The 19,206-nt window shown below is 42.8% G+C and overlaps 2 protein-coding genes across 2 annotated transcripts; one reads left to right on the forward strand and one right to left on the reverse strand.

Moving 5' to 3' along the window:
* The first annotated feature begins 2,857 nt into the window (after positions 1–2,857).
* On the forward strand, positions 2,858–5,676 carry LOC107386128 (actin, cytoplasmic 1). Its single transcript, XM_015960326.3, has 9 exons — positions 2,858–2,974; positions 3,364–3,488; positions 3,563–3,691; positions 3,868–3,978; positions 4,056–4,140; positions 4,226–4,387; positions 4,459–4,650; positions 4,757–4,938; positions 5,244–5,676. Exons 2-9 carry the CDS (start codon positions 3,366–3,368, stop codon positions 5,385–5,387), a joined length of 1,128 nt encoding a protein of 375 aa, XP_015815812.1. The 5' UTR covers positions 2,858–2,974; positions 3,364–3,365; the 3' UTR covers positions 5,388–5,676.
* Positions 5,677–6,706: 1,030 nt separating this feature from the next.
* LOC107386121 (GTPase IMAP family member 4) lies at positions 6,707–18,490 on the reverse strand. Its single transcript, XM_070555630.1, has 7 exons — positions 18,402–18,490; positions 17,728–17,763; positions 16,874–16,924; positions 10,815–11,337; positions 10,643–10,695; positions 8,949–9,008; positions 6,707–8,183 (listed from the first exon to the last, which is right to left on the reverse strand). Exons 2-7 carry the CDS (start codon positions 17,738–17,740, stop codon positions 7,417–7,419), a joined length of 1,467 nt encoding a protein of 488 aa, XP_070411731.1. The 5' UTR covers positions 17,741–17,763; positions 18,402–18,490; the 3' UTR covers positions 6,707–7,416.
* Between the last annotated feature and the right edge of the window lie 716 nt (positions 18,491–19,206).

Here is a 19,206-nt window from a genome sequence, read left to right on the forward strand (position 1 = left end):
TGTGTCTGCCGGTTCCTTAAATCCTCCTGGTGGCTGATTACAGATCCAGGTCACCTGGACCCGCTCTCCAGATACGCCCACCTGCAGGGTAACAGATTTAGAGATAAAGTGGATCAGGAAACAGGAACAACACACAGAGCGTGACTAGGAACCACCAACCCCACCGCTGCCCTGCCGCTCTCTGGGTCCCTGGAGCCACCAGTAAACAGCAGCAAACACGAGCCCATCCAGATCCCAAACAGGCAACCTCCTCTGCCAGCCCATTCCCCTTGTCTCGACCCAAGAAAGTCAGGTCCACCTCCGGGTCCGGTAACAGCCACGGCGGAACATTCGGCCAGACCAAGTGAGAGACCACAGGCCAGGAGGCCCAGCCTCTCCGCGTGTCCTCTAAGCCGTTCTAAAACACCTCCTCCTGTAACTTTTCATTACTGGAATGAAAAACGCAAACAGACCAGTTGAAGAAACGACACGTTAACTGGGAGCAGGTTGATGGAGGGCCGACACCATGATGTTGGAGCTGGGTTATTTACAGCTTCGTGCTGTAGATGAGCTGAAGAACCAGGAAGTCCCGGACAGAGGATGTGGGTCGGTTCTGGTTTGGACCCACTAATCTGATTGAGCCCGTATCTAAAGGTTCTACCCAGCGTAGAACCTGTTCTAGTTCTGTTGCAGGCTACTTCCTGGTAAAGATCAGTTATTGCTCTCCACTGTCGCCCTGTGCTTTCTCAGGCTGAAGGCTGAGGGGTTGGGAGGATCTGAAACTGATGATTTATTTATTTAGTTGTAATGCCAAAGATCGTCTTTGATCTAAACCCAGATGATTGAGAACCGTACATCCTGTCTCGGTCCGCTCGGAAAACGCCGTCAGACACAGACGCTGCAGCTTTTCTCACCAGCATGAAAAACGAATCTGACGATTTTAATAAAGACTCAGAACCTGAATTCAATCACCGCCGCTCACCGGGTCGCATCTGCATGCCAGAACCAAACCGACGCGATTTCTTGTCTCTGCAGGTTACAAGTCAGAACTCGAGCCGTTCATAAAAGCTGTTCTTTATTTTAGTTCACACGAGTTCTGGATCCACGTCATAAAGATCAACCAATCTGTGAAGCTGCTGTTGTCATCTCACCTTTTTTGGTGTGTGTGTGTGTGTGTGTGTGTGTGTGTGTGTGTGTGTGTGTGTGTGTGTGTGTGTGTGTGTGTGTGTGTGTGTGTGTGTGTGTGTGTGTGTGTGTGTGTGTGTGTGTGTGCGAGCGATGCAGACTGACACTCCTTCCCGGCAGGCCTGAACCAGCCTGAGAATGTGGACGATGTGGATTGAACACGACGGCGGAGAGCTGATCTCAGGTCAGAGTTCTGAGTCTTGAGGTGGAGGTGAAGCTGTGTCGTCGCCTCTCGGCAGAAAAACAAGACCAGGAGAAAATCCCGGTTTCTTCTGAGCTGGAAACAAAAGTCTTCATCTGAGTTTCTCAGTAAATCAAGAGTTCAACTAAAACACCCTCAAAAGTCACCTTTCAGGATTCAGGTGGAGAAAATAAACCTGATTTAATAAAGCAACTCGGGTTTTCATTACACTGGGAGAATGTTCCAGATGAACAGAATCCTGCTTTTATGAGCTGCAGGTTCATTTCTGACCCTGCAGAGCTCCTCTGGTCTGATGGTTGCGAGTAAACCCGCAAAACACTGATGTGAAACTCGTGTTGTTGGTGTGAAACACATGATTCTGAAATCAAAGGTTCATGTGTTCATCGTTTAAAGAAGTGAAACTTTACGTTTGCGAGGCTGAAGAGGAAGAAGCTCTGCAGCAGGACACCGCTTTACGCCCATATAAGGAAAGCAGAAGTTACACATGTTCAGGTGAACACTCAGCAGGTGAAGAAGAATAAAGGATTCGTCCAATCAGGTTTCAGTAGGATGTTACCGTCACAGATTCAAACATGCTGGTTTTAACACCAAACTGATGGTTTTCTCTTTTATTTGAAATGATTATTTTTGCTGTTCTTGAGTAAAACTTCTGCAGGTTTCAGGTGTGGAAACATGAAGAGCAGCAGAAGCTTCCTGTCTGCAGCTTGCATGAACTTCACTTTAGTCCTTACAAGGACTGGTGGGAGAAGATTCAGTCTGATGCAGAGTGGGCGGAGCCACACCTGTAAAGGTGTGATTGGAAATCTGGAAGGCAGGCCCAGGTCCCTCCCAGAAGTCCTGCAGGTTGAGTTCTGGAAGCTGTGGGTTTGGCCCCAGGAGGTCCCACGAGGCTCACCTGGACACACCTGACAGGCAAAAACCTGCAGGGCCTCAGACCGGAGGAGCCACGCCCTCTGAGACGGAGCTCGGAGTGTTATGGAAGTTCAGGACATGTTTTGTTTACTGGATGAAGTTTAGACTCCTGACTTGTTTTTTTTTAGTTTTTATTTTCTGACATAAAAGATTCCAAACTTTAGATTTTCTGACCCAAACATGAGTTTATTCCCTCTGATCATCAGACACTCTTCATAAACATTAATATTTACTCAGTAAAACTCAGATTCAAACAGAAACTCAGACTTTTCTGACTCCACTGCTTTGGTCTTCCTTAGTTCATTTATCTAATTATTCACTTTTATTTAGCCTTTGTTTATTAAAACATTAATTTATTTTCCACAAACAATCATTTTAATCATCAGCCAATCAGAAACGGTTCAGTTAAATCTCCTTATTTTGTTTTCTGATGGAGACGTCAAGGCTCGTCTTGATTGACACTTTCTGCAGCCAATCAGGAGGCGAGCTGAGCAATCTCCGCGCATCCTCCTCACCTGGACCAATCAGAGCGCGAGCTGCGGGAACCTTACCTTTTATGGACAACGCTGCTGTCCCGCCAGCGCTCATAAAGCCGGTGCTGCTTGTTTCCTGATGCTGCAGTAACGAAGCACAGCTGGGCCAGAACGGTACCGGGAAGACGCCACCGACAGACACACCCGTGACTCACCTGAACAGGTAGGAGATGCTTTTTTTTATGGTGGATTTAAAGCGGATGTTTATTGTTTAGAGATTTAATCACAAAGTGAAACTTAGTTTTTTGGTTTATTGTGGAGAAACTTGGATTTTTTTAATATAAAGTTGAAACACTAAAGATGTTTTTTATTTTCTTTTTTTGGGGGGTGGGGGGGGGGGTGTTAAAGAGCATCTCGGGATTTTCATTTTACTTGGATGGAAGGAAGTACAGTTCCTCTATATTCTGTGATCTTGCTGCAGTTCTTCTACAGAAATGTTTAGATACTTTCACACCAAAGCCGGAGTCTTGCTCCGGTCACACCCAGGCGTGGGTGTGGTGCAGAAGCTCCAGGAAGTTAAATTATCTTAAACCCGATCAAATATTTGTTCAGACATGGATGACGACATCTCCGCCCTCGTGGTTGACAACGGTTCTGGTATGTGCAAGGCCGGGTTTGCTGGAGACGATGCTCCTCGTGCCGTCTTCCCCTCCATCGTGGGCCGTCCCAGGCACCAGGTGCGACCTTCACCGTGCACGTTGGTGGTCAGGGTGGTGATGGGGGAGTTGTGACTGAAGGTGTCTCTGTGCAGGGTGTGATGGTGGGCATGGGGCAGAAGGACAGCTACGTAGGAGACGAGGCCCAGAGTAAAAGAGGCATCCTGACCCTGAAGTACCCCATCGAGCACGGCATCGTCACCAACTGGGATGACATGGAGAAGGTAAAACGGACCTTCAGAGCCTGAAGGTCCATTAAAGGCTTTAACCTGCAGTTTTGGTTGACATTTGAAGATCAGACTGATTTTAAACTTTAACTTCTGGGATTGAAGATGCTTTTATGCTTAAATGGCCCCAATTTCTGGCACTCTGACAAAAACTTGTCTCTTTTTGCTTTAAGATCTGGCATCATACCTTCTACAACGAGCTCCGTGTGGCTCCTGAGGAGCATCCTGTCCTCCTGACAGAGGCTCCTCTCAACCCCAAAGCTAACCGGGAGAAGATGACCCAGGTGAGTTCAGGAAAGTCCAGATCCCTGAAGCTTACTTTGATCTTCCGAACCATTAAACCGTTCTCCTTCTGGTCCAGATCATGTTTGAGACCTTCAACACACCTGCCATGTACGTGGCCATCCAGGCTGTGCTATCTCTGTATGCTTCTGGACGAACCACAGGTTGGTGGACATGCAGAAGCTCTGATCTGACCCTGGTTCCTAACATCTGGTACTGACGCTGAGTTTTGGTTGATCTGACCTGCAGGTATCGTGATGGACTCTGGAGATGGTGTCAGCCATACTGTCCCCATCTACGAGGGCTACGCTCTGCCTCACGCCATCCTCCGTCTGGACCTGGCTGGCAGAGATCTGACGGACTACCTGATGAAGATCCTGACTGAGAGAGGCTACAGCTTCACCACCACTGGTAGGAAAAACCTTCTCCTGAATCCGGTTCAGACCAGAGTTCTAGAGTTAACATCTCCTCTTGGCTTCCAGCTGAGCGTGAGATTGTCCGTGACATCAAGGAGAAGCTCTGCTACGTGGCTCTAGACTTTGAGCAGGAGATGCAGACCGCAGCCTCCTCTTCCTCCCTGGAGAAGAGCTACGAGCTTCCTGATGGACAGGTCATCACCATCGGCAACGAGAGGTTCCGCTGCCCGGAGGCGCTCTTCCAGCCTTCCTTCATCGGTGTGTAAAAGAACCTAAGCTTTTATTCTGAAACTTCAGACCGAACTACCTGGGTTCGGGTTCCTGTTTGGCGTTTAAAGCTTAAGGAACTGTTTGTCCCCCTCAGGTATGGAGTCTGCTGGGATCCACGAGACCACCTACAACAGCATCATGAAGTGTGACGTGGACATCCGTAAGGACCTGTACGCCAACACGGTTCTGTCCGGTGGAACCACCATGTACCCTGGAATCGCTGACCGCATGCAGAAGGAGATCACCGCCCTGGCCCCTCCCACCATGAAGATCAAGGTAACTTGACCTCTACATTGGAGAAGCTTTACTGACCCTCCATGCTACCTGTTCAGCTTTTGGCCTTCAGCACACCTGGAAGACTTCTCGACCTGCATCTCGGATCTAGAAGCTGTAAAAATCAGAATCAGGAGTTTGAAGTGAACCAAAAGTTTCTTAAGATCTCGAAGCTAAAAATCAAACTTGTGTAGTTTTATTTAAAGATTAAAATTCCCATAATGCACTGCACTTGGGCTTTTGTGACGGCATGAATTGGAAGCTAAACTCTGAATTTGTTATCTTAACTAAAACTTTCTCTCTCCCAGATCATTGCTCCCCCCGAGAGGAAGTACTCCGTCTGGATCGGTGGCTCCATCCTGGCCTCCCTCTCCACCTTCCAGCAGATGTGGATCAGCAAACAGGAGTACGACGAGTCCGGCCCCGCCATCGTCCACCGCAAGTGCTTCTAAGCTGCCCCATCCCCTCTGCCCCAGAGGAGTGTTGCTTCCTCTTGTGTGAACAGACTGAAACACTCATCATACAAGATGAATCTGCAAAATTTGACCAACATTTCAGGTCAGAAGAATCCAGACCTGTGGTTCCAGAGGTGTTGTGCTCCTGGATGGGTTCACTGAAACATGTTAAACCTCCTAGCGGGAACAGGAATGTTCTCTGGTGGTCTGAAAGTTGGTCACTGTTGCTCCTGAAGCATGAAACCTGACCTTTGACCTAAATAAACATATTTGTTTACACAATGTACCTTTGATCCGGTAGTTCTCTTTTGCATCACCCCCACCCTCGAACATTTTTGATTTGTTACACCTCATGCTCTGACACCACTCATTGCTCCTCATGGGGGTCCAGGACTCTGGAAGGCCATGTATTTAACTGGAGATCTACAAGGTGTGTATAGTTGCCCCTTACTTGGCTTCACCAGCAGTGTTGGGAGTAAAGCAGTAAAAAAGTAATTACTGTAATGCGATGCTTTTTGCTATAATGTGGTAATATAAGGCATTACAGGGAAGGAAAATGGTAATATTTACCTGGTACAACAGTAACGCGGTAATTACAATCAATATTTAAGCCCAGAATTAAGATGTGGGTTTCCTAAAAATTCGAATAGAAAGCCTGAAAAAAGATCCAGTATCCACATATGACATCATTTATGGACTCAGCTTTGCGGGCATTCTATGAGCAGAGAGGACGCAGCGGTAACGGCTCAAATACTCCAGCTGTGTCCTGCACGCGGCTGCTGTTCACAAAATCGCTCCACCAAAACAAAGTCATTCATTTGTGATCGTTTATATCCGCCCATATTCTCTGGTACTTCATGTACTTTTCAGCTGAGTTCATAATCTGTGCCGCGGTGATTTCAACTCATTGCTGCTGGAGCGCAGCGCAGATTAAGGTTTTTTTTTTTTTAGTTTGGTAGATCCCTTTGTCTGATTAGTTAGAAAGTAGGAAATCTAGGAAACAGTTTTTCTGGAAGACGGAGAAAACATGCAGCATGCAGGAAGGTTAGAGAGAGAAAGGGCCGGAAATTATTCAAATATCAAGAAAACAAAAAGTGCTTGAAAAGAAGTAGGTAGATTTATCCCTGATACACATTTTTACCAGTGAAAAGCAATAAATAAGCATTTAATATTTATACATGTGATAGAATCAGATCACCCCAGAAGTCAGTCCCACATCCAGGGCCGTATCAAGGCATTTGGGGACCAAGGCAAATATAGGCTTGGAGCCCCCACCACCTCACTCCCTGCTCAGTTAATCTAAGATGGCAGCGTGCTGAGAGTACAGATTGTTGTTGCTTTTATTTAATAAACAATCATTTTAAAGCACTGTTATTATATCTGACTGTTTTTTACAGCAATCCTAGCTCAGACACCACATCACCTTCCACATATATGTCATGAGCTCACTGACGACCTGTTCTACTGAAGGTGAATCCTCCTGAGAACATTCATGTGTTCATCTACAGCTCCCTCTGAGGCAGACTCTGATAAACATAAACCAGAACAAATATCACCAAGAACAACAAAGCAAACCAAGCATAACTCCACTTCCTTCTCTTCTGATAAAGCTCCTCCTGGAGTCTTGTGCTCCTGCTCTTCTCCTCATCCCTGCTCCTCTTGGTCTCCTCCAGGTTCTGCTTTAGGTCCTGGTATCTTTGCTCCCAGATCTGATTCTTCTCCTTTTCCCAGACATCTCGGTCTCTCTTCACCTCCCGTCTCAGCTGCTCCAGCTTCTTCTCGGTGTTCTCCTTCCGCTCTTTTTCCAGCTGGGATCTTCTCTCTGCAGCTTCCAGTTTTAGTTTCCACTCGAGTCTCTGAGCTTCCTGTTTTTTACGTTTCTTTTCTTCTTCGTCTCGTTCTCTCTTCCTGTTCACTCGCTCCTTCTCCATGGTTTCATCTTTTTCTTTCAGCTTTTGGATTTTCTCTTTTCTTTCATGTTCAAATTGGGCCTTTAGAGTCTTCAGAGTTTCTTTGTGTTTTTCCTTTAGGTTTTCCTCCGCTTCCTCCCTCTCTTTTCTCTCTCTCTCTGTAGCTCCTTCAGCAGATGTTCTCTCTGAACATCTCCTGCCTCGTTCTTCTGCCTCTCAGCCTGCAGATCAGCCAGAAGTTTAGAAACTTTCTCAGAGAAAGCTCTGGAGAAGATTCGGGTTGAGAAACATCTGGGCCCTTCGGCACTCATCGTTTCTACCTTCTCCAACAGATCTGGGACCTGCTGCTGGTTCCTGATGTTGAGAACAACAGATCTTCCTCCACAGCTCTCAAGGAGCTCCTGGATGTCTCTGTCTCTTTCTACAGACTCAACAACAGCTGGAGCTGTGGGATCTGAGTCCACGGTGAACAGAATCATGGTGAAGTCGTCCACTCCAGAGCTGAATGTGTCCTGGATGGTCTGTAACTCTCCCTTGTCTTCATCAGTGAGGGGACCCACAGGCAGGACCAGGAGGAAGGCATGGACACCCTCAGGATCACAGAGGGAGATACACCTGAATGACTCCTCCATCACTTCCTGCGGAGCTTTTCCATACAAGGCAGGCAGCTCCACCAGAGAAAGCCACCGTCTACACACCTCTCCCTGGTTCCTAACACACTCTGAGGAGCTGGAGACCCACTGAAGCTCCGTCTGACCTAAGATGACCTTGGCTGCTGAGGTCTTCCCGGCTCCTCTCCTCCCACACAGGACCAGGTTTAGATGACGTCTGGGTTTTGACTTCATGGTTGTTGATCCTGCTCCCTCCATCCTGTGCTCAGACACTGACAAAAGTAAAAAAGTAAAGACAGATAAGTGTTTTCATCATAAACCCGGTTAGAAAACTCTTCTTCTCCTCAGAACTAGACTTCCTTAAGGAGTCCAGACTGTTTCAGATGATTCAACATCAAAAACAAAACCAGACGACGGAGAAACCGATGAGACGCGTCTTTGCTGAAGTCTCAGTTTATGTGCTTGAAATGTGGTTTTGAAAAGAAAACAGGAATTCTTTAAAGGAAATATTGGAACGTTTAAAAATGTTCTTGTTGCCATGGAAACACGTAATCAGTCTGATGAGGACACACAGACATCGTTAGGGTCGGAAATCAGAATGAAGGATTCTGACCCAGTTTGGTTCTTATTAATAGTAATTAATTAATTGATTAATTAATTAATTAATGCCAAGTCATGGACTCCAGAACTCACCTGTTGATAATAAGCTGCTACAGTATAGACACAACTACCCTGACACACATTAGAATAGAATAGAATAGAATAGAATAGAATAGAATAGCCCTTTATTGTCCCTCAGTGAGGAAATGATGGTGTCACAGCAGCAAAGAGGCGAGTAAAATATCAAGATTAAAGAGCTGCAAGAAAACAAAACATGAATACTGAAAAGATTCAACATTCAAACAAAGAACATGAAAACATTTACAAAAATAAAAATATAAAACCAGAAGAATTGATCTTTAAACATCTTTGGTGTGTTGAAATTCTAATTTCATCTTTTTAAAAGACAGAAGAATTGATGTTAACATAACACTTACTGTCTGGGGGTAAGAGCTCGAAGCTCTTGGACGTTTTCAGTGGTTGCAGACATTCTGTCTCTGCAGAGATGATCAAACACAGACATTAAACCTCTAACTAAGGCTAATCGTTAACTATTTAAAGAATATCAGCTACATTAAACTAAGCCCTGTAGAGATCACATCCCTCTTAAACTGGTAGATTATCTCAGTGGTGACTGACAACATTTAGTTTTATAATGTTTACAATATAATGTATGGGGAGAAAAAAGTCTCAAAAGATCTGTGTGTGTGTGTGTGTGTGTGTGTGTGTGTGTGTGTGTGTGTGTGTGTGTGTGTGTGTGTGTGTGTGTGTGTGTGTGTGTGTGTGTGTGTGTGTGTGTGTGTGTGTGTGTGTGTGTGTGTGTGTGTGTGTGTGTGTGTGTGTGTGTGTGTGTGTCGTGCCTCCTCTCCTTTTGAACCCTCCTGTTTTCCAGTCAGAGAACCACTCTGCCATTTATTAGTCATTTTTTATAACCCTTTCACTGTGTTTTCATGGCTCACAAACACATATATGTCTAAATAAACAATTTTAGATGATTAAAAATTAAATGTAGGTCTATCTCATATAACTACAGGATCCTGAGATACTCTATTTTTCCACAGAAAAACATATTTGCCCCGTTCTCACAAATTTAGACTAATTCCAAAAGAAATTCAAATTTCCCAGCTTCCACCCAGAATTCAAACGCACCATGTACACACAAATCAGTCAGGTGTGAAAAGAGTCTCAAAAGGATTTTTGTACTTGTAAACTGATCTGTGTGTAATGTAGTTTTGTCCGTGTGTACCAGGTGATTTGTGTGTGTGTGTGTGTGTGTGTGTGTGTGTGTGTGTGTGTGTGTGTGTGTGTGTGTGTGTGTGTGTGTGTGTGTGTGTGTGTATTCAATGATTTGTATGTGTAGGCGCTGAAGTTACACATGAAAATGTAAACACAAGTTACAAATCAAGAGTTGCACACACACAAATTTAGACACACACACACATCTTTTGAGATTTTTTCTCCCCATAATAATGTAACATACTATAACATAACGTAATGTACTGTAATATAATGTAATGTAATGTAATGTACTGTAATATAATGTAATGTAATGTATTATAATGTATTATAATGTAATATAATGTAATGTAATATGATATAATGTAATGTAATGTAATATGATATAATATAATATATTAATATTAATATATTAATACATTAATTAATAAGTTTGTTATTTTATCAAATCATAAGTCCAACACTTATTCACACCATGACTTAAAACATTTACATTTTTAATATTTCAAACCCAAACAACAAACTATTAACATGATTTTCTGACTGAAAGATTATTTATCATCATAATAAAGTTATAAAAACTCCTGTTTATGTACAGAAGTAAAGAAATTACTGCATAAATCACATTACATTATCATATTTCAAACCAAACATAACAGCACACTTCTAAATGAAACACATGTAAGCTGTTGCAACAATGAAGAATCCTAAAAATGTATTAAACACAACAATGAACTGACGATGAGCTGATTTAGGCGGTTTCTGGTTATGTAGCGCCTCCCGCTGGACAATATGAGGTTCTGAAGCTGAAGAATATTTGGTTTTATTAAAGAGGAGATTTTGACCTTTGACCTGAACCAGATAAGCAGGTGTTTATCTACCTGATGTTACTCACCTGGATGGGCTGCAGCAGCCATGATGTCATCAGACAAGCTCAACAGGAGATCCCTGGAAAAACACACTAGATCTAAATAATAATAACAATAACAACAACAACAACAATAATAATAATAATAATAATAATAATAAATAATAAATAATAAATAATAAATAATTGTTCTTCTAACCACTTCAGCTGCTGTCGTTCTTTCTCCTGTCGTCTTCGTCTTTCCTCTTCCTCTCTGATTCCTTGTTCTTTTTGTTGCTGCTCTTGTTCCTTTTTGAGGATTTCCTCCATTTGCTGGAGTTGCTTCCTCTCCTGCTCCATCTCAGCTCGCTCTTCTTCTAGTTTTTCCATCATGACTCTTTTTTCTGCCTGATGTTTTTTTTCCAGTTCTTCCATCCTGTTGTTCATCTCTTCCTCTCTCTCTTTCAGGATCTCCTGCACCTTCTTCTGAATGGCAGCTTCGGTCCGTTGCAGCAGCTTTTCGTGGGATAAGCTGTTGTCGAACAAACCGGGAGTGTCGACCACGGAAACCGGACGACCGTCGACTTCGCTCTGTGCCTTGAAGCATTCCTTTGTGACGGATTTTTGACTTGGTTTGGCCTGAAACTCTTTTCTTCCCAGGATGGTGTTTCCCGAGGAGCTCTTCCCAGAGCCGGTCTTCCCGATCAGAACGATCCTGAGCGTCTCTGGACTCGACTCATCACCTGTTCAAATAAAAGTCACAAAAATCAGATTGAACTTTAGAAGCACGGGCACAAGAATAAATACACTTTCTGAAGTAAAGTCTTCACCAGAGGAAACCCGGGGTTTCTGTTGTAAACCTGATGGATCAGACATGATCAGAACATCTAACTCACACGTGGATTCCAGGGTTAGGATTATTTCCAGGGAATTAACACAGTTTTACTGGAATCTCAGCAGATGATTTTATAAACCTTTAAACCAGCATTTATTTCACTTTACAGGATTAATCCTGCAGAAATGTCCAGACACCCCTGCAGGAATAAAGCTGCACGATCCTGTCTGTCCATCCATTCACACCCGGACCTCCCTCTCCCAGAGACCCTCTCCAGGAGTTCCCAGATCAAAGATTAACTCCAGGGATTTTTAGTCTCCTCCCAGTGAACGAAGAATTCCCAGGAGTACCTATCACGAGTACCTGGTACCCATTCATAAGTACCTAGTACCTATCATGAATACCTGCTACTTACTCATAAGTACCTATTACCTATCATGAATACCTGGTACCCATTCATAAGTACCTAGTACCTATCATGAATACCTGGTACCCATTCATAAGTACCTAGTACCTATCATGAATACCTGGTACCTACTCATAAGTACCTAGTACCTAATCACGAGAACCTGGTACCTATCAAGAGTACCTAGTACCTACTCATGAGTACCTGGTATCCATCATGAATACCTGGTACCTACTCATAAGTACCTAGTACCTATCATGAATACCTGGTAACTACCTACTCATAAGTACCTAGTACCTATCATGAATACCTGGTAACTACCTACTCATAAGTACCTAGTACCAGTGTTGGGAACGTTACTTTAAAAAAGTAATTAGTTATAGTTACTGATTACTTTGTCAAAAAAGTAACTCAGTTACTAACTAAGTTACAAGATCATAAAAGTAACTAATTACCAATAAAAATAACTACTTAGTTACTTTTTTCATTAAAGAATGCAAGAATTACTACAATAGTAAAATATAAATGACTGATGACTGGAACATAATAGAATGTCCAAATGTTTTTTATTAACCTGAATAATTTAAATAAATAATCACTTAACAGGAGGAACTACTAATAGGAACATTACACTAATCTAGACTATTAAAAGGTCACTGTGTGATATTTAACAAGACCCCAATCAGCTAACATTTAAAATTGCAAATAGAAACACCTGTAAAGGTTCCCGAGCCTTTAGATGGTCTCTCAGTCTAGTTAAATTACTGAAATAAATGTAATTTTGCACAGTATTCTAATTTTTCCAGCTTCACATAATTGTGTGTTTTAGCAGCATTTCTGTTGCTGCTAATCTAGTAACGGTTAAATAAATAAATAAAATCCTTTAAAATGACACTAGAAGAGGCACAAGCCTGATGGAGGACTTACATTTACTAACATGGGTCAGACCCAACCACAGAAGAGCTGAAGCTGGGTGGAGAACACACACAGGTAGTTCTGATGACACCTGAGCTCCATGACGTCTGAGACTGATGCATCAGTGTTACAGCGGGACTAAAGACATGATCAGAAGCAGGTTACAGCTAGATGATCTAGGAAGGTAGAAGATCAGGACGTCTGAGTGGTGAACAGGTGAGCGGACCTGCGGGACGTCCCGCTGTCACGCCAAGAAGGGCACGGCTGCAGACCCGCAGATTCGCTGCTGCAGCAATCATCATGGTGTTTGTAAGTGCGTTACCGACACCTCTCTCTCCCTGGCTGCAGCTGAAGTGTGGCGGTCAGAAAGCCTCACACTGCTGCTCCACGTTCGACAAGCACAAAGTAACGCACAACCTTCCGTCCCCAGTGACGGTAACGGCGCTGTAACGACGGGAAAAGTAATTAATTAGATTATTCCGTTACCTATAAAAGATCGCCGTTAGAAATGCCGTTATACTTAAACGGCGTTACTCCCAACACTGCCTAGTACCTATGTATCATGAATATCTGGTACCTACTCATAAGTACCTAGTACCTATCATGAATACCTGGTACCTACTCATAAGTACCTAGTACCTATCATGAATACCTGGTACCTACTCATAAGTACCTTGTACCTATCACGAATACCTGGTACCTACTCATAAGTACCTAGTGTCTATCATAAATACCTGGTACCAACTCATTAGTACCTAGTACCTAATCATGAATACCTGGTACCTACTCATAAGTACTTAATACATATCATGAGTACCTGTTACCTACTCATAGGTTCTTAGTACCTACTCATGAGTACCTGGTACTCGTCATGAATACCTGTTACCTACTCATAAGTACCTAGTACATAATCATGAATTCCTGGTACCTACTCATAAGTACCTAGTACCTATCATGAATACCTGGTACCTACTCATAAGTACCTTGTACCTATCATGAATACCTGGTACCTACTCATAAGTACCTAGTGTCTATCATAAATACCTGGTACCAACTCATTAGTACCTAGTACCTAATCATGAATACCTGGTACCTACTCATAAGTACTTAATACATATCATGAGTACCTGTTACCTACTCATAGGTTCTTAGTACCTACTCATGAGTACCTGGTACTCGTCATGAATACCTGTTACCTACTCATAAGTACCTAGTACATAATCATGAATTCCTGGTACCTACTCATAAGTGCTTAGTACCTATCATGAGTACCTGATACCTACTCATAAGTACTTAGTACCTACTCATGAGAACTTCGTACCTACTCATAAGCACCTGTTACGTCCCCGACAGGAGGTGTTAAAATGTGAAGGAGTGGGCAACAATAAAAACTGACGTACTACGAAAACACTGAGTGTTTTAAAATCCCAAAGTCAGTAAACTACGATGTTAACCTCAAAAAGAATACATAGATCTTCTAAAATACACAAAAGGGGTTTAAAACAAAGCACAAGGGCTGGAGGACAGCAGAACCCCTAGACTGCTGCCTCCCAGACTGCTGAAGGCACAGCCTTTTTATCCCAGGTGTGGATTATCAGCAGGATTCAGCTCAGCTGTGCTCCTCAGCCTGGAAGAGAGGAGGAGGAGGGGCGGTGTCAGGCTGATCACCGGGGCTGGGTGATCCTGGCTCCTGCATCCCAACGGCCAGGCTGGTAGCCATCACAGTACCTGTACCTACTCATAAGTACCTGGTACCCATGATGAATACCTGGAAGTTACTCATAGGTACCTAGTACCTTCTCATGAGTACCTGGTACCTACTCATGAGTTCTTAGTACCTACTCGTTGTTAGCCTCAAGGGCAACATGCCGATTATCACTTGTAAGTCGCTTTGGACAAAAGCGTCTGTTAAATACATAAACTTACTCATAACTACCTCGAACCTATCATGAGTACTTAATACATATCATGAGTATTTAGTACCTACTCATAAGTACTTAGTATCTATCATGAGTACTCAGTACCTACTCATAAGTACTTAGTATCTATCATGAGTACTCAGTACCTACTCATGAGTACTTAGTACCTACTCATGAGTATCTGGTACCTATCATTTTGATCCTATGTAATTTCATTGAGTTTGGTTTTATTCTGAGTTCTGTGGAACTTTTGGAGTGTGTGCTCAATAGAGGTAGGAAATTGGTTAGTTTGAACCTTCTTCCTGTGTTTGCTCAGTGGAGCCTTGGTAGAGGTTAAGTTAACCTGTTGGTTGTGTGTGCTCAGTGGAGCATAAGTATTGCTTTTGGGGTGTTGGCTCAAAAGCGCTTTGATTCAGTAATTATTACTGTTTTGTTTCCATTACCTTAACAGCCCTGTGCACGCCCTTAGTTGGTCTGGACTTAATCAGTTTACTTTCTATTTTAACCCAAAAAGGGGAATAGCAGAATTGGTGAGTTTACTTTGACTTATTGGTTTAGTATATTAGTGGAGCTGAGCTCCAGCTTGCGTGTTCCCTCAGGTTCTTGTTTTTCCCTATTTAGGAGGTCCCCTTTAGTTCTTGTATTTAACTGGCCTAGTAACTTTGCATGAGTTTGGTCATTTATTTGTTATAAAACTGTTTGCTTTTAAAATCCTGACCCCGCGCCTTTTATGTTACGACGTCCTTCACCCATACCATCACCAGTCGTAACAGTCTCTTTGGACAAAAGCGTCTGTTAAATACATAAACATACTCATAACTACCTCGAACCTATCATGAGTACTTAATACATATCATGAGTACTTAGTACCTACTCATAAGTACTTAGTACCTATCATGAGTACTTAGTACCTACTCATGAGTACTTAGTAGATATCATGAGTACTTAGTACCTACTCATGAGTACCTGGTACTTATCATGAGTTTCTGGTACCTATCATTGGTACCTGGTACCTACTCATAAGTACTTAGTACCTATCATGTGTACTTAGTACCTACTCATGAGTACTTAGTACCTACTCATGAGTACTTAGTACCTACTTGTTGTTAGCCTCAAGGGCAACATGCCGATTATCACTTGTAAGTTGCTTTGGACAAAAGCGTCTGTTAAATACATAAACTTACTCATAACTACCTCGAACCTATCATGAGTACTTAATACCTATCATGAGTACTTTGTACCTAATCATGGGTACTTAGTTTGCTATTAAACTCTTCTCAGCCCAGTTGTTCCCCAGCAGGATGAGCCTCAGCTCCGACACTGAAACAACAGAGGTCAGATTACTGACGTCGCCTTAGTCAGATTATCATCCAGGTTTACCTGCAACGATCAGAGGTGTGTTTGTGTGTGTGTGTGTGTGTGTGTGTGTGTGTGTGTGTGTGTGTGTGTGTGTGTGTGTGTGTGTGTGTAGGTGTGCATGTGTGGTGTGGTGTGTGTGTGTGTGCTTGTTGACTGCTACATGAACAGCCTCAGTTTAGAGAAATAGTTAGCATTCCTAACGTAGATAAATCTGCTCCAGGACTCTCCAACGCCTGTCCTGGAGGGCCGGTATGCAGCATGTTTAAATTGTTTCCCTGCTCCCACACACCTTAATCAGCAGGTGTTTAACAGGCTGCTGAACAGGTGATTCATGTAGAACTCAGGTGAGTTTACGTTGCTATGCTTCCATCCTGGCAGATCTTCACTGGCTGTCTCCATGGGTGGGCTCCTCCACATCTGTGGACCCTATTCAGCCTCACGTCCCATCTAGGACGCTGAGATCAGCTGACCTCCATCTCCTAGCAACACACAGACCACGATAAAAGCTAAGCGTGCTAGAGTCCTCTCTGTGATGGCTCCTGCCCCGTGGAACAGCTGATACCGTGGCCTCTTAGCTTTGGCATTTCATTGATAATCAACTGGCTGCAGGCGTTTTACTCTGCTTATGTGTGATTTTTTATTGTTGTTTTATTCTTTTGTAATTTGTTTTTATGTATTTTGTCCTGTCTGTGATTTCATTCTCTTTTATTATTTTAATGCTTCTGTTGTGTGCAGCTATTTGAGGCAACAGCTGTCGCATTGAAGAGCGCCGTATTAAAACATTTTGACTTGACTGATTCTGAATGAAACCTGGAGTAAACAAGAGAGACGTTTGCAGAACTCACTGTTGAGCCGTGGGAAGCTGATAATGATTGTCGGCAGCAGCGGAGTCCGAACTGGAAAAGAAGGAAAGCAGATGATCCGTTTATTTTTGAGCACCTTTAATTTTCTCTTGATCCTCTGAGACGTTAATGATTAATAAACCATAAACTACAGCTGGACTTTAGTCCGCTTGTCCCTCCTTACTGAGGTGCCTTCATGTCCCAACAAGTCTTCATCACAAAGCTCTTCTGCCACCTGCAGCTGCACGTCTCAGACGGATTCGGCTCTTTTCTCTGAGTTTTTTGTCTTTAATATTTAAGTCAATCAGAAGAAGCTAAAATTCAACATTAGCAGGTAAACCCCCCTCCCATCAAAAAGACAGCACGGTTCCTCCAACGTGGAACCAACCCGGGCTGGTTCACTGCAGCTCAAAGGTTGCTTCGATAAGAACTTTCGGTAAATCAGGAATTTCTCTTTTATTGCTGCTGAAAACCAGATAAACTTGAGTCTGATCCAGATCAGGGGCGTGTCCAGGAAGTGGCCTGGGGTAGCACATGCCACCCTTGGAATATGATTGGCCACCCCAGGTGCCACCACACCAATTTACCTTTAAACTGGCTTTTCATTGTCCACAAAAGGCTTGGGGGTAAAACAAAAAAGCATAACCATTGGTGCCACCCGTGCACAAAGTTGTGCCTCACCTGGGCCACCCCATTTTACAAGATCTGGACACGCCACTGCTCCAGATCAGTAAAAACGATCAGAGCCAAAAGTTTTGATTCAACACGAAAGAGAAAATCTTCAGAATAAAACTCCAATAAAACAAAATCTTCAGCCTCAGGATAATAAAGCTGATATCAAATCAGAGTAAACTCACCGAATGAAGTCATGATGTCACAAATAAACCGTTCACCTGAAATCAAAATTATAAATTAAAACTAGTTTTATAGAGGAAAAAAAACCGATTTTGATGTCAAATTATTTGTCTGGAAAAAAATATGTAAGTAAAACACATTAACCCGTTCAACATTTGATAAGAAAACACTAATTCATGTGTTCATCTGAGTCTGAATCAGGTCTTTTCTCTGATTTTAGCATCTTTTGAGATGAATTTGGGACAAAGGTGTTTTTTTTTTAGTTCCTGGTCAGAGATGTTGGATTTTTATTCCCAGAAATAAAAGAAAATATTTTAAACGGGACATCAATCATAAATTCATTTTAACATCATTAAGGTCAAACTTTTCTGTTTGCTTCTTTTCGGAACGTCCGTAAAAAAAAGTTGAAGAAACTAAAATATTAAATAAAACACAAGAAAAACGTTTTACTTCATGATCATATAAACCGTCTGATGGAGAATAAATGTTTTATTGTTAGTTTTATTGGTGTTGAGATCAAATGAGAGCTTAGATCTGTTGATCTTTAATTTTATGCATTTATTTATTCATGCAGATCAAATCATTTAAACTCAGATGAGCTTAAAATAATAAAGAAGGTCCAGATTTTAGACAGAAGATGAAATATTTCCTTTATATAATTTCTATTGTTACTCACCTCACATGAGAACTAGAGGCTGCTTCTCTTCAGGAGTAAACCTGTGAACTCACCTGGTCTCACCTGTTCCTGCCTTCCCTCAGCGGAGGGGGCGGGGCTCTGAGTTCTGTTTACGGCCGTGTTGATGAGCCAAATCTGCGCAGATTAGCCAATCACCGGTGATTGGCGCGCAGTGCTTGTCGGTTAGATTTGTGTCTGACTTGCTCTGACGTCATGCATACGTAGGCAATCGATAACCTCGTGAGATCAAGGCGGCCGCAGATTTTGGAGCAAGGCGCTGCAGTTGCTCTCCACCGGCTGCAAAACCTAGGGGGTGACGGGAAACAGCTGGCTCTCACCTGATCTAAGATCTGATTGGTTCACATTCTGATCCAAACATCCGGTGGTAGAATGCTTCACCTGCAGGAGGTTCAACAGGAAACTCGCAATCAACAATTAAATGCAGAAACAGACTGAAATGATAACCATTTAATCCCGGTAGAGATAATTTTAAGGATTTATAATAATAATAATAATAACAACAACAACAACAACAACAATAATAATAATAATAATAATAATAATAATTATTATTATTATTATTAGTAGTAGTAGTAGTAGTAGTAGTAGTGGTAGTATTATTATCATAAATATCATTATGACCACGGCCCTCTCATATTGCTGCCTTCTTGTGAGCAAATAAACAAACAAACAAAATAAAAACGTTTAATTTTCCTGGTCAGAAACTGAGTGGCAACGGGGAATATCGCGGACCCGGGCGGGATTCCCGGGTGAGAGTCACGCGCTCTAACCAGTCAGCCAAAGG

This window comes from Nothobranchius furzeri, chromosome 10, assembly GCF_043380555.1.
Source record: "Nothobranchius furzeri strain GRZ-AD chromosome 10, NfurGRZ-RIMD1, whole genome shotgun sequence".
In the NCBI taxonomy this organism is placed as follows: Eukaryota; Metazoa; Chordata; class Actinopteri; order Cyprinodontiformes; family Nothobranchiidae; genus Nothobranchius; species Nothobranchius furzeri.

What these genes read in the sequence shown, in the direction of transcription:
- LOC107386128 (XM_015960326.3), top strand. Translation starts at nt 3,366, where the DNA reads ATGGATGACGACATCTCCGCCCTCGTGGTTGACAACGGTTCTGGTATG. An exon ending in TGGGCCGTCCCAGGCACCAG is followed by an intron (nt 3,489 to 3,562) that starts GTGCGACCTTCA and finishes GTCTCTGTGCAG; the next exon opens with GGTGTGATGGTGGGCATGGG. An exon ending in CTCCCACCATGAAGATCAAG is followed by an intron (nt 4,939 to 5,243) that starts GTAACTTGACCT and finishes TCTCTCTCCCAG; the next exon opens with ATCATTGCTCCCCCCGAGAG.
- LOC107386121 (XM_070555630.1), bottom strand. An exon ending in GGCTGCTGCAGCCCATCCAG is followed by an intron (nt 9,009 to 10,642) that starts GTGAGTAACATC and finishes TCATCTCTGCAG; the next exon opens with AGACAGAATGTCTGCAACCA. An exon ending in CGAGCTCTTACCCCCAGACA is followed by an intron (nt 8,184 to 8,948) that starts GTAAGTGTTATG and finishes TACTTTTGTCAG; the next exon opens with TGTCTGAGCACAGGATGGAG.